At 44.2% G+C, this 14,717-nt stretch overlaps 1 protein-coding gene across 1 annotated transcript in view; it reads right to left on the bottom strand.

Moving 5' to 3' along the window:
- Fig4 (FIG4 phosphoinositide 5-phosphatase) overlaps positions 1–14,717 on the bottom strand; it is a 114,171-nt gene that overhangs the window by 45,437 nt on the left and 54,017 nt on the right. The window contains exons 15-16 of the mRNA XM_051164130.1: positions 12,383–12,549; positions 2,523–2,661 (exon numbers count right to left, since the gene is read on the bottom strand). Of these exons, the coding sequence (XP_051020087.1) occupies positions 2,523–2,661; positions 12,383–12,549 (306 nt within the window). The remainder of the gene's footprint in view (positions 1–2,522; positions 2,662–12,382; positions 12,550–14,717) is intronic.

Below are 14,717 nucleotides of genomic sequence, written 5' to 3'. Positions count from 1 at the left end.
TAATAAATGACATATTACCTAGGCTTTGAGCAACGGTACAGTGAAGGGTTTGAGCACTTCAACACAACTAAGATTCAGGGTACCAGAAGCAGCTACTACTTGGTAGAGTTGGTTTTATGTCCCTCCCTGTCAGTAAAAACATTACATCGTTGGTAAACACAGCATAGCCACCAGGTTTGAAAGCACAGATGAAAACATAATGCTATTACATTATACAAATAATAAAGTGGTACCCAAGCTTCCAGGTTTTATGGGCATCCCATTTGATCTTTAGTAAATGCTAAAAAGTATGAGGTATTTTCTTAGAGCACACCAGCAATATAAACACCCGCAGGATTCACTGTGTGCTGAGGTTTTCAATGAGCTCATCTGATCCCCGGGGGGAGAACAATGTTCCTGATAAGGAATTGAATTAGACCAGCTGACTGACTTTACGAAAGGTCACTCAGGTGTCAACTCTCAGGAGGTGTACTAGGGCCCAGTTGCTTCCAGACTGTGCTTTCTCACTAAGCCTTATAATGGCCTTGTGAGAGCTAGTGCCATGTTCTTTCCACTGATGAGAAAACAAGGTCTCAGGGGTAAGTAACGGGTCACGGAGATTCGAACTCAGCACCACAAGAGCTAGCCTGAGTCCTCCGCTCTCATCTGTTATTGCCTCTGGTTTACCTGTTCGTCCATTTACACTGGGTATTATCCCGATTTAACAGTCAACAAAATAATCTACATAGTGGGATGACACTAGACCCTCCCAAACCAAACACAGGAATAAATGCCTCTTAGAGTGACAAGCTCTGTTTTCGAGCAGCACCAACTGGTGATTTATATGAATCAGGCTCTGATACTGTAGAGGAAAACAAGTACAGTAGAGTGAGTGCGTTCCATATCGACCTCGATAAAACTGTGTTTGTGAATCATCTAAGTGGCAGGATAATGTCAGCGCTGGCACACTCTCTCTGCCCTCGTTTTCCTATTTTAGGCTGTGGGGCTGTAACACCAGCTCCCTTTTGTTCCCACATGTAGGCCCCCCAAAATCACCTGCTTTAATTACGTAACCCAAGGTAAGCAAGGAGCTTTGCACTTGCAAATATGTATAGACTTTTTTTTTTTTTTTCAGTAGAAAGCGGAGTGTTGGTTGTTTCTATATTGTACCCTAACAGTGTCAGTACTGGGCTATGCAACATTTTAGAAAAACAACCACATTTACCTCTAGCCAATTATCAGCAAACCTAAATGCAAGTGTTCGCATACACTTCATAAGACATAATTAATTCAGTAAGATTGATAACAATCACTTATTAATAATAACTATAATTTTAAAACTCATAGAGCTTCATTTATAGAGGAAAAAAAATCATGAACTGAGGCATTTCTTTCAATATGGGCTGACGAGAATGAAGGTACAATAACCTAGAGACTTTGCTAACATTTCAGACACTTCTAACAACTACAGCAGTGGTTTTGATTGTCCGTGGCCTGTGAACACAGTAAGCCCAGGCAGGTGACAACTCAGAACACCGATAGAGCAACTTTGTTGTATCTGCCTGAGGCTGGGAGAAGAAAGCACCATGGGAGAGTCTGACGTCACAACCTGAGCCGCGTTCCAACTTTCCAAATACGTCTCAAGTGGCAGGGGCTGACCATATCAACACAGGGCTCCTTTTCATGAAACACTAAAGAGCCTGGTAGCAAAGTTCCCATGAGGACTCTGTGGGGTGCGCGCCCAGCTATTTGCATCTTGCACGTGTGGACAGTGAAACATAGTGAGGTTAAAGAAATAGCCTAAGGCCATATATCTACAAATATTCCAAGTCAAATCCACCCAACTTGTGAGCTTGCATTACCTCACACCATATTAGATTGCCTTGAGAGAACTGTTTCTTTTCAGAAAAATCTTATGGGCTAAAGGTTGACATGGGTCCACTAGGGAGGCCAGGCTGCCCTCCAATCTGCAGCAGTCCCACCACAGTGCAAAGATTAAAGGCATACACCTCCATGCTTAGCTCTTGCGAGAATATTATCACTAATTTAACTAGATGTAAACAAACAGCCCGTACTGGTGAATGACCCTGGAAGGCCAAAGGGCTCAAGTGGTTATTTGCACTAAGAGACACTGCTCGGGGTTCCTGTTTGGACTATTGACCCAGAGCCATTTCTGTTGCTAGAAGGGACATTGGAGAAGGTTTTGCGACTCAGATATAACAAAGTAAACATAGCTCAGCTTCCACACCTGAAAACTCCAAGACCGACTCCTTGAGTCTTGGATTTCTTTCTCAGTTGTAGGAAACATTCAAGAATGGAGTTGCGGGCTGGCTTTAGGAGAGTGACACCCATGACAGAATCTTGAAGAATTATCTGGATGTCGGGGATCATGCAGAACCACCACCGGGTGCCAACCATGATTTGCCAGGAAGTCAGCAAGCTCAAAGCCGCGGCACACACGCTGAGACTCACTGCTTCATTCAGCACAGCTTCAACTCTTGTGTTTACAGGACAGACTGGGGGAGTGGGGGGGGGGCGGGTACCTCCTTCTAGGCGGTAAAAGGCTCATGGTGTTTTTGTGATGCAGATAAAAGTCTGTAGGGAGCTCCCAGAGATGAGGTTTCCCTTCTGTGGGGTGGAACACGCCCAGGAAGAGGTTGATGGAATCTTGTCTATCAGCATCTAAAAAGCAAGAATATACATTTCAGAAAACCCATTACTGACAGCGACACCCGGGAGGACATCTTCTCGGAGGACATGGATCCAGCTGAGGCTTTTCATAGAACAGATCTCTAAAGAAGGCGCAGTGATAATTCAACCTCCACACACACACATACACAAACTTGGCCATCCATGTTCTGAGGAGAGTGAAGAGGTAGCCTCTGTATGATCCTTCACTCTCACCTGGTGTCTCTCAGAATACAGGGGACAAGGAATACAGACTACTCCTTGAATGTCAGCTTAAAAGTCACAACAATGTTTAGAGTGGTTTTATTTTTAAACTAAAAACCTACCCCCAGCACTTAGTAACTTATCTCACGTAAACACACTTTGTTCTAAAGGCAAGCAGAGCTACGGGAGACAAAAACCACCCAAATCCAACATGGAATCCTGCTGCGTGACCTGGACCATGCCAGCTGCATAGCTCCCACTCTGACCGCGGCTGGCCTCTTCTGTGACAACGAAGATAGCGATGGCACAGGGACAGCACCCTCTTCCTAACTCTTCAAGCACCTTGGCACTGTCCTCCCACACTGCTGTCAGCTGGCAAACCTGGCTGGCACGTGCCCTGGGTCCTTTTCCTTGTTCTATTTTGTGATAAATGGTCACACTGGAGCACCCTTGGTGTGCACACTTCCCCCTCTCCACTCTCCCCTCCCTGGCTCCCTTTACCTTTCCCCCTGATTTCCTTCTTACCATCGCTGGCCTACAGGCCTCAATGCTCAAGGTTTTTGCAGACATCCACAGTGACCTCTTTGTGAAAACAATGGTGAGCTAAGAAGGAACTACACAGCAGAAGTGCCTGCTGAGGGACCAACAGAATAAAATCTATTTCCATCCAACAGCTAACAGTGAACACATACACCTGCAGTTACTGGTGGCTTATCTTATCATTGTAGCAAAAGCAAATGAAATATCAAATATGTACACCTAATATTAATATTTTGACAGGAAGCATTCCATTAAAAAGGCAATTACCTTTCAGGCTAAAAGCAATATATAAAAAGGATGTGTTTCTATGCTGGGTATCTTTGGAGCCTTTTTTTTCCTCCTTGCTGAGAGAAAATGAGTACTCCCTGATACCCACATCACCAGCCCAATTTTCACCTCTTTACTTAGCTGTCCTCATAGTAATTTTATTCTGCTTCTTGAATAGAATAGATTTACGGCACTTGACAAGCCATCTCATAAAGGGCCCCAGAATATCTTAATACTAGCTAAAGCAGTTTTCCACTTCTCAGCCATGCTTTCAAAGAGTCTCACTCTTGAAATCTAACAGCATCTTCCTTTAAACTTTAGCAAGTATGGTAAACACAAGGAGGTGACATGCATTCCTCATGCTCGATGGATAATCCTTCATAGCTCATCAGAAGTTCCTAAAGCTGTTGCTGTTGTCACAACAGAAAGTCTCCCTATGGTGGCAAGTCACCTAAGCTGGGGCTACAAGGCCACCCTATAAAGCTTAAGCATTGGGCGACACTTTTAAAAAATGGTTTATGCTCAGAGATGCTTTATCTTCACGTGCATACGCACACCAGGAGAGAGCATCAGATCCCATGGGACTACAGTTACAGACAGTTGTACGGCTCCATGCTGGTGCTTGGAATTGAACTCAGGATATCTGAAGAACAGCCAGTGCTCTGAGCCATCTCTCTAGCCCAAGAGCTCCACCCACCCTGGCTTTCTGAGACAGGGTCTCACTATGTCACCGTGGCTGTCCTGGAACTCACTATGTAGACCAGGCTGCCCTCAAGCTCATAGAGATCTGCTTGTCTCTGCCTCCCAAGTGCTAGGATCAAAGGCATGCACCAGCCTAGAGGGACACTTTAAGGCTTTTCTTGCACAGTGGTAGCACGTTGGGTATGGTCAGGGACTCAACGGAGGCTGGTCCTCTGTGGTATGGCTAGCATGAGGAGAAATGAGTGTTTGTTTCTGTATTTAATTATGCTTTGAAAGCAGAAAAACCTATGAGCCTTACAGATGCCATTTAAGTACTAACTAAATGGTACAAGTCTAAATATAATAATGTTTAAATTAATTGCCCACAAAACATTTTGAAACTAAATTATTTGTTGCTCTAATATTAAGTTTGTGATAAAGTAGCCTCTTTTCTCAACAGAAGGAAATTCTGTTTAATAAATAGTACTTTCAGACTATTAGGAAGAGGGAAGGATGAAATTAGATTCCCCACCTTGTACCATTTAACCAAACAAAACACCACTGAAGTATAAGAATGGGACGGATCATTACCCAGAGGAAGCAAGTGCCCATAACACTGAAAAGGAGGAGACAGAAGCAATGAACAAGCAAAAGTCCAGTTCTGCTACTCATCCAACAGGCACTAACTAAACCATTTCCACTAAGTTGGTAAAGACCTTCAGACTTTGCTGAAAGGAACATGAGCTGATGGACGTTTTCCTGAGGGAATCCGTGCCTTTGCCTGCGGGCAGTCTTGATTGACAGCTTGATTGGACCTAGAGCTCTAGATGAGTGAGCACGCCCAAGTGTGGCTGTGAGGTCTTCCAGGGACGACGGCATCATTTGTGGTGGTGAGAAACAGGAGGTGGGTCTGTCTGGCAGGGCTAGGTCAGTGGAGGACTGTCCCACCTGGTCCCATCTTTCACCCTCCTCTGCTTTGATGGGACAGCTCCGTCCACAGTCCACGTCCTACCAGTGCTATCTTGTGCAAGCACACAGAGACAAACAACCATGGACAGACCCTCCAAAGACATGGGATAGAGCCAACCTTTCCTCACCTACGTTTACGTCAGGCCTCTTGTCACGGTGATGAGACTAATGCATCAAGGCCCTGAAAGATGCTTCTACCTGCTGACTTCGTAAATATGCTTCTAAGTTTCACATACGGAAAGGTGAGAGGCAAGCAAAAGGCCGTGCTCAAAGATGTTTGCTCCGAAGCATCCCGGATGTAAATGTTAACACATGAAGTACCGGGTTACTGAACAAGCGTGCTGTGGAAGAACAGTTACCCCCAAAGGTCCTTCACATCATCTCACAGGGCAAGAGCAGGTTATAAATCACATGCATTTAAAAAAGGGGGAACAATCATGTCTGCTGCAACATGAACAAGGGGCAACCTCTGGAAGTGGGGGTTGTGGTTTATTTGTGAAATATTCTGAACTTTCTAAAAGTAACACATGTTACTTTAATAATTAAAAAGAAATCATTTATTCTAGAATCTTCCATGTCCTTAACTGGAGATACGAGGCTAACAAGAACACAGCTGTCGGGGTTGTATAACTTAGTAAGAAACTGTGTGTCTGTGTAGTGTGTGAGAGGTGTGTTATGTGGATGTGTGAAATGTGGGAGCATGTGTGTGTGGAATGTGTGTGTGAACGTGTGTGTATACGTGTACGTGTAAAGTAGAGAAGTATGTGTGCATGTCTGTCGCGGGGGAGGTGCAAAGGAAGGTACTTTCAGAGGATGTAAATTCAGTGAAGAATATGAGTCTCCTCTCAGGGATGAGAGGACACAGGGCAGGGACTGGGGGGTTAGGGAAAGAAAGGAAGCTAACATGCAGACTTACCGACATGAAGGACGTAGTCTACAGGCCTTGGAGGGTAAGGCCCTCCAGGGCAACACTAAGAGCTGCAAAGGCCTGAAGGGGAAAGGAGCTGAGTGAAACCAGAATGAGGCAGAGCCCAGGGAAGGTGCAGGGTGGTGGCAATGCAAGGAGCCAAGGACTACAGACAGACAGACAGACGGAGCCACCGCCCTTGTGGCCCTACAGGCCATGGGGAGAAATGTGATTTTAATGTAATAGAAATCCCTGAAAGAGATGTGTTTTATTTTGTTTGGTTTGTTTGGTTTGAAGAGGGGATTGGTGAGATTTGCTTTAACTTTAAAAACTGTGCGTCGCACTGGCTGCCGAGCTGCTGGGCTGAGAGAGCACACTTGGAGATGGGTCAGAGCTGCAGCGGCTGCTGAGAGGCATGGTCACGTGGACTGTCTGCTGTGGAGAGGGCTGGGGTGCAGCTCTTGATGGCATGTAAGAGCCCTGGGTTCGAACCCCAGCACTGTGAAAGGAGGGGAGGGGAAGGGAAGGAAGTAACAGAAGGATTTGATCTGTATTTTGGAGGTAGAGTCAACAAGATTTGCTTCACAGGAGACTGTAGGCAAGAATGACTGACAGGGGAGCTAAAGGATTCAAGAGTGAGTTTTAGGTGTGAGGTGGAAAAAAAATAAGTAGAGAAACAGGTTAAAGATAATCAAGAGTTTTTGCCTCAGAAATGGTAAGTTTGAAGGGCATGTGTGTGTGTGTGTGTGTGTGTGTGTGTGTGTGTGTGTGTGTGTGTGTGTGTGGTTTGGGAGTCAAATCCAGGCCTTTTACACATGCTACTCAAGTACTGTATTACTAAACCAAATCTCTAGCTCTTGTTCTTGTGATCCAGCATTTCACTGTGTAGCTTAAGCTGGCTTTGAACTTGCTGTGTAGCCCAGACTGGCCTTGAACCCAAGACCATTCTTCCTTAGTGTCCCACGTGCCGTGATTACAGTACATCCCACTTAGCACAGTTACCTAGAGACTAAGGAAAGATGTATGGTAGAAATAAAATAATCCGGACCTCACACCTTCACCCCCAGTGGCATACTTATGAATACTTTACATTGCATTGTAAAAATTATTTTGCAAACATAACTGAGTTACTAATAGCAACTTCAGGATAATAAGGAAATTATTCTGGATAATTTGTAGCTACACAAATCCTTTAAAAGCAGAAGAGGAAGGCAGAAGGGGCGATGTAGAGATTTAAAGCACAAAAGGAGGACTATAAGACAGAACAAATCACACATCATTGAATAGTCTAGAGTCAGAGCCAGCTGTCCATGAGACCATCACACCCCAGTCTCACAACTGCATGGGGGTCTGCCACCAAGCAGGAAGAGGCAGAAAGCCTCTAGGCAACAGCCCAGGTAAATGACATGCGGACTTTATTTTATTTTCGCTTTCTCAACAGAGAACACAGGTTGAACGTTGCCATGGCGAGTTACTGTGGGAAAGGAATGCAGAGTTGAGCAAGAGGGCTGCGGCAGGTATTCGGATGCACCTGGTTGTCAAGTGGATGAGGGTACCCCTGGGTAAAAGTGCAGAAAGAACAGAGAGGAAGAAGGCTTAGAAACAGAGCAGCTATCAACAGAGTCTGGGAGAGACAGTACAGGAATTGTGGGTAAGAGGGGGGGATCAGCCTGGACCAAAGATCAAGTGGTTAAGAGGGAGACAGAGAAGTAACCAGTGGCTATGGCAACGTGGCGACTGCTGGCAATCTTGAGATAGCTTGGGCATCAAACCTGGGCAGATGCCCAATAGAGCAGGAGAAGAGGGTCTACTCAGGTGAGCAGAGAGACAGGGTCGTTTCAGGAGGAAGATGCGGGATTGGAGAGAGATGGAAGGTTGGCTGGAAAATACTCGTGTGCTTCTGTTAGTGGAAGTGATGGAGAAGAGAGAGGGAAACTGCCCCCAACAATAAGGCCATACTATAGGAAAGAAAGAGCAAGTTGCAACTCAGAACACAGCTGAGAGCCTGGCTTAAGTTTGGGCAGGACACCCCAAGAACTGAAACACAATGTAAGGCAGATTCCATGCAGATATGCTCAGCTTCTGCATTTGGCCCTGAAAGGAAATTTCCTTCCACAACTTTGATTTTCTCAGTGAAGTATGACCCAAAGTCAGCAGCCGAGGTTGAGGGTCGTGGAGGAGACGAGGCATGGAGCAGCCACTCTAGGGAGCTGACAACACACAGAGGAATGCCATAGACCATAGACCGCCAAAATGTCTGGAGTGTGCTCTGTGCAACCTAAAGTGAGAGTGACAACTGACATCTTCCCACCTGTCATGCTCGCTTTGGCCGTAGGAGAGGTGAAGAGACTTGCTTTACTGGAGCTGTCAACGGCAGTCCAGATGCTAGTGTTATCAATGGCAGTCCAGACGCTAATGCTGTCAATGGCAGTCCAGATGCCAATGTTAGTCCAGAATCTAGAATTGTCAATGGTAATCCAGGTGCTAGACTTGTCAGTGACAGTCCAGATGTTAGGAGGACCTTGTTGCAATTGTTTTTTTCTGCTATAGCCGAATAGGGTTTACTCACTAAGATCTGTTGTCATGAGTTTGACCTCAGAAGGTCATCTTACTATTTGTGATAAATTAAAGTATTCTCCACACATTCCCTTGCATGCTCTCTTTAAGTGGTGAGCCGGAAAGGGAAAATGATGTGGTACCCACAGAGCGCCTCCAGTGCTGGGGAAATCAGCTCAGTTTATGTCTTCATTAATAGCCTCTCGCCTGTGTCTGAGCATGGCAGGCTTCAGTTTGCAAGCATGTAATTTATTTTTTGAAATCTGCTTGATGAGGACATGGTCCACTTCTATGCACTCACTACATTTAAATTATGCATATGCATGGTGTGTGTGTGTGTGTGTGTGTGTGTGTGTGTGTGTGTGTGTGTGTGTGTGTTCTGCTACAACAGGTAATCTGGTTTTTCTTTTTTCCCCTTATAATAGGATTTTTAAATCAAGATGATTAAGCAAGAAAATGCAGGCTTAGCAAAATTTAAATATTAAAAAAAAAAAAAAAAGAGCAGCTTCACGGGGGAATTAAAAGTTCTTCTTAGCACCTAAGCACTTAAGTAACTGTGCTTTTCCAGTACGGCGTTCTCCACATGCCTGGGTAACTTAGTGGGCTAGAAACCAGCAGGTGCTCCCTAGAGAAAAAGCCCTGAGCATACTGACATGTGAAGCCTCAAGAGCTGTTGCATGTGTGTATGCATGTGTGTGTGCTGGCATGTGCGTACACGCCTGTGTTTGTATGTATTTTGACATAGATCAAGCTATGTTGCCCAGGTTTCCTTCAAACTCATAGGTTCAAGCTGTCCTCCTGCCTCAGCTTCCAACTGGGAATACAGGCCTGACCAACAGTGTCTAGCTTTAAGAATATTTTTAAAAATGAGTCCAACAAGGGGTCTTAAGAGAGGCTCATACAGTGACCAGCTGTGTATACAGACTAAGGGTAAAGCTCCCAACCACTTAGTTTCATTACTTTAGTTTCTTAATTCTAAATATCTCCCTGCTCAGCCCAGAAGTATCATGCAAGATTGATTAAGTGTGGCAAAGTGGTCTTTAATACTTGAGAGAAAATAATTCTATAGTCATCGTTACATAATACAAAATAAGGTGCACACCCCAATGACACCATGCTTCTTAAAATAACGGCATCTGTTACAGCCGCGTTATTCATAATGCCTTTCATAACATCTCACCTCTCAGTTTGCACAACTTTGCTGTACCTTTCTGTCTGTATATACTGATCTCCCGCACCATCGTTACCTTCTAAACTATGCTTTTCTTTTTAAGTCATCTCCATAACTACATACATTTCTGTCTTCTACTCCTAGTAAGCACCCTTGGTCCTTAAGTGTCCATCACAAGCCCCATTGCAGGGGCAATGGTGACAGAAGAGGGGCAGGAGAGCAGACGGACACCACTTCTCCCACAGTGGGTCTAACCCTTTATCAGGTGACAGACACGCAGAGAAGTCCGGGCAATCGCACCCTTCCGTCTTATGTACAGCTTTTATGTATTGTGTCTCCACAAACAATCTGGGAGCCTGAAGCCCCAACGCCAGGGAATGTGAGCAGACTCTGACACAGGATCTTTGTAGGTGTGATCGAATTAAGAAACACTCGCACATCTGCAGAACAGCTGGCTCTTGATGCAGTTAGGCTAGTGTCCTCATGAGAAAAGGAAGGGGAGGCATCGAAGGGGACGCCTTGAAGACTGACCTCAACACAAGTAAAGGATACAAGGCCGAGACTAGAGTAGGACCATGGCTAGTCAAAAGGCACCATGGCTTGCCAGCCACCAGAAGAAGCCAGGGAGGATTCTCATCTATGACGTCAGTGGGAACCGCCCTGCCGACACTGCTAAACTCCCAGTGTCTACAGCGGTAGATGGTGTCTGTTGTTTGATGCTATCAGCTCAGGTGTGCGCACAGGACCCATGGTTTCCTTCTGTGGCAGGATGTCATCCTCAGGGTTGTATAAACTAGGGGAGACTGTCCTGCTAGCAGCCTCCTGATGGGCTCTCTTTCTTTTGCCATTTGTGAAGCAGCAAGTGTCCTGTGTCCTACTGCAAAGAACTGAATTATGTCAACGGACACATGAGCTTGGAGGTGGCTCCTTTCCTACCTAGGACCTCAAATGAGTAATAAATATCCTAACTGTGCCTTTCAAAAGGAGAACACCCATCCCACCCACCCCCAAAATGTGCCTAGACCATTGATCCACAAAACTGTCCAAATATCATGCACTGCTTAAAGTTGCTATGTATCTCTGTTATATACAGAGCCATAGGTGACTCACTTCCATTTATGGGCCTTGTAAGAGTTGAAAGTAAATGTTGACTCTCATGGCTGTTTCTGAGGCTCCCATTGTATAAATCTTCCTATATGGCAGAAGCTTCTGGTTCTACCTCATGATCCTCGGTTGTTAGGGCCTGTTGGTCGTTCATGGACTCACTAGTGTGGGCCCAGGCCAACCTGATGCAGACAGCCTCTTTGTAGAAGGCTACATCTGGCTACCATAAAATGCTCAAGTTCTGTAAGGTTTACTCTAAGTATGCAGACAACTCTCACCATATAGCTACTTCCTTGGCCATCCCTCTGCTATAGATCTGATGTATAGCCATCTACAGTGAGCACACAGGATCACACCAAAGGCAGGCATCATGGCAGAAACTATTCTCTCCCCTCACTTGAGGTGAAAAAGTGGGAGTGAGAGACAGGAAGCGGGCAACAGCAGTTCATTTAGGACAACTATACTGCTCCTCCCTATGGTCTCTGCAAGTTTTATCTATCTTCTGTTCAAAGGAGGAAGACTCAAAGGATCGACCACTGGGTTCTCCCTGGATGAATTCGGTGTCGGGGGATCTGTCTCACAAGTGCTCTGGGTGTGACACACATTCTGTACATTGACAATGGCACCAGAATGGAGGCAGGAAAAGACCTCTTGAACATCTATTCGATTTAGTACTTATAGGTCATAAAAAATGGTTTAGTGAATAATTTAATGCTAATGTCATTATTCACTTCTAGCTAACATTTTTAATTTGAGTGACACATTTATAAATAACTACCAAAATATCAACCTCTGTTTGAAAAAAAATATTCCTTTCAAGTTTCTACATGCAGAAATACTAAAGGAGAGATACAAGAAGGAAGAAGTTAAAAAAAAATTCAACCATGTTGTATCGTGTAAAAATTGCAACGATGGGTGGCAGAATGCAACAGTGTCCTATTGTAAAATGCAAAATATGAGCATAGTAACTCGGCTGGCACAGTGTTTGCATTGAATGCATAATCCCCCAAACCCTATACATCCAGCATGGTATTCTGGGGTACTCCTGTAATTCCAGCATTCAAGAAGATGGAAAGTTCAAGTTCATCCTCCACTAGTCAGCAAGATTGAGGCCAACCTGAGATACACGCAATCCAGTCTCAAAAAATTATTTTAGATGTATTTATTCATATATTGAACAAATAATTACTGAGTACCTTCTAAGTCATGGAGTCTATTTTATTTACATTTATAACTAATTTAAAACTTATTTAAATAAATAACCAAGAAGAAAAGAGTATGTGTGTAAGAAGGAAAACACAGCTAAAATGAATTACCTGAGAAGGCATTGCTGTAGTAGCGAGACAGCGTTTGCATGATGTCTTTGGAGTGCTGGGTCCACGGTGCTATCTTTCTGTAGGTTTTCACCCGATGCACAAGCTGAGAGCCGCCATATTGCAGGGAAAGGGTATCTCCATGATCCTCATAGAGCTCCTCAAATAACCTGCGCAGAAGGAAAACTCACATCATACAATTTTGCCACCAGGTCTGATGACTCAGGGGCATAATCTCAGCTACCAAGGAGGCTGAGCCAGGAGGATCACAAGTTCGAGGCCTGCCTGGACTCAAGAGTGAATTCAAAGGCAGCCTGACAAAGTAAGTAAGACCCTGTCCCAGCATGAAAAGTGAAGAAAGGGGTTGAGAAGAGCTCAGTGGTAGAACATTTGCCAGACAGATGCAATGCCTTGGGGACAGTCCCCGTTATGGGGGGAAAATTGACCAAAATGATTGTACAAGCCACTCAGGGCAACAGACTAAAAAAAAGTCTTTATGAATTCTTCTGAATCTTTCACATGGACTCTTCAACGTATTGAAATAAGTATAAATGTAAAACGTTTTAAGTTTTATAATGAGGCAATACCAAGGTCACAGAAAACTTGAATGAGAAAACGAAGCACCAAAAATAGAACTTACTAAAGTGGACCAAGCTGTTCCTAATCACATTAGAGAGACTCCTATCACGCCATGATCTGCTATATTAATTCACTTCCCATGACACCATTTGGGTCCCTCCAAGTTGTTAAACAAAACACATGGTCTTGTTATAGATAGAGCCTTGCTCTATTTGGGCTACTGTCAGAGTGTACCATAGACAAGGCAACTTATAAACAACAAACATTTATTTTTTCTGGTTCTAGGAGCTACAATGTCTAAGATAAACATATCAGCAGAGGGCCATTTAGTTCATAAGTGGGGCCTATTTCTTTTGACCTCAAAGACCTTTGAGGAAGAGACCAACACACATTCCTTGGTCACTTTTAATATGCCACTAATCCCACTAATCCCAGTGGCATATTAGATCAAAGCAAGTCCCAAAGATCCCATCCCCTAATACCACCACTTTGGGGATAAGGATTTCAACACATGGACCTATGGATGACAGGAACATTCAGACCACAGCAGATATGCGAGTCATATACTTCCTATTTTCATGAAGGAGCAGTCATCCTTAATGAAGACTCTGTCTTACACACTTTGCATCTTTAGTTCAGATTGCGCAGAAGTGATACTATCTTTCAGTGCCATTTAAGTTTTAATTTAATCTACTAGTTTGTCTAAGTACTTTGGATTTATCTAAAAAATATAATGTTTAATGATAATGCAAGCAAACAAATCAAGACCCAATGGCAGCCATATACAAACACTTAGAATAAACATGGAACCAACTTGACTGTTGTCATCCAGCAACAAATCTTTGAGGCACTAAATGCAAAAATAAATTTATAAAAATTCTTGTGATGTGGAGAGAGAGGAACACTTTTTCATTGCTGGTGGGAATGCAGACTAGTACAACCACTTTGGAAATCTATCTGGCACTTTTTCAGAAAAATGGGAATAGGGCTTCCTCAAGACCCAGCTATTCCACTCTTTGAAATATACCCAGAAAATACTCTACCACACAACAGGGACATATGCTCAACCATGTTCATAGCTACCTTATTCATAATAGCCAGAACATGGAAACAGCCTAAGTATCCCTCAGTAGAAGAAAGAAACTGTGGTACATTTACACTATGGAATACAACTCAGCTATTAAAAACAAGGAGTTTCCCAAAATTTGTGGACAAATGGATTGAACTAGAAATTATCATAATGAGTGAGTTCACCCAGAAGCAAAAAGAGACAAATGGTATATACTCACTTATATCGAGACACTAGTCCAAGGGGTATGTCCCATGAAAGACTTTACTTACCAGGAAAGTCAGAGGGGAGGACATCCTATTGGGACTTTAGGTGAGAGAAGCATGGGAGAATGGGGAAATAGAAGGATCTAGAGGGTCCTGGAAACCTACAAGAAGAACATTATGACGGGCAGATCTGGTCCTGGGGTCCTGCTCAAACTATGGCACCAGCCAAGGAAAATATAGGCAATAAACTTCTAACCCCTACCCAGGCCTAGCCGATGGACAGGACATTCTCCACCGTTGAGTGGAGAGTGAGATCTGACTTTCATACAAACTCTGGTGCCCCATTTCTGACCACGTCCCCTTGATGGGGAGGCCTGGTGGCACTCAGAGGAAGGATAGCAGGCTATCAAGAAGAGACTTGATACCCTATGAGCATATACAGGGGGAGGAGGTCCCCCTCAGTCATAGACATACGGGAGGGGAG

Source organism: Acomys russatus, chromosome 21 (genome assembly GCF_903995435.1).
Source record: "Acomys russatus chromosome 21, mAcoRus1.1, whole genome shotgun sequence".
NCBI classification, from domain to species: Eukaryota; Metazoa; Chordata; class Mammalia; order Rodentia; family Muridae; genus Acomys; species Acomys russatus.
Note: the sequence above shows the minus strand (reverse complement) of the source record. Positions and strands in the feature narration are given on the sequence as shown.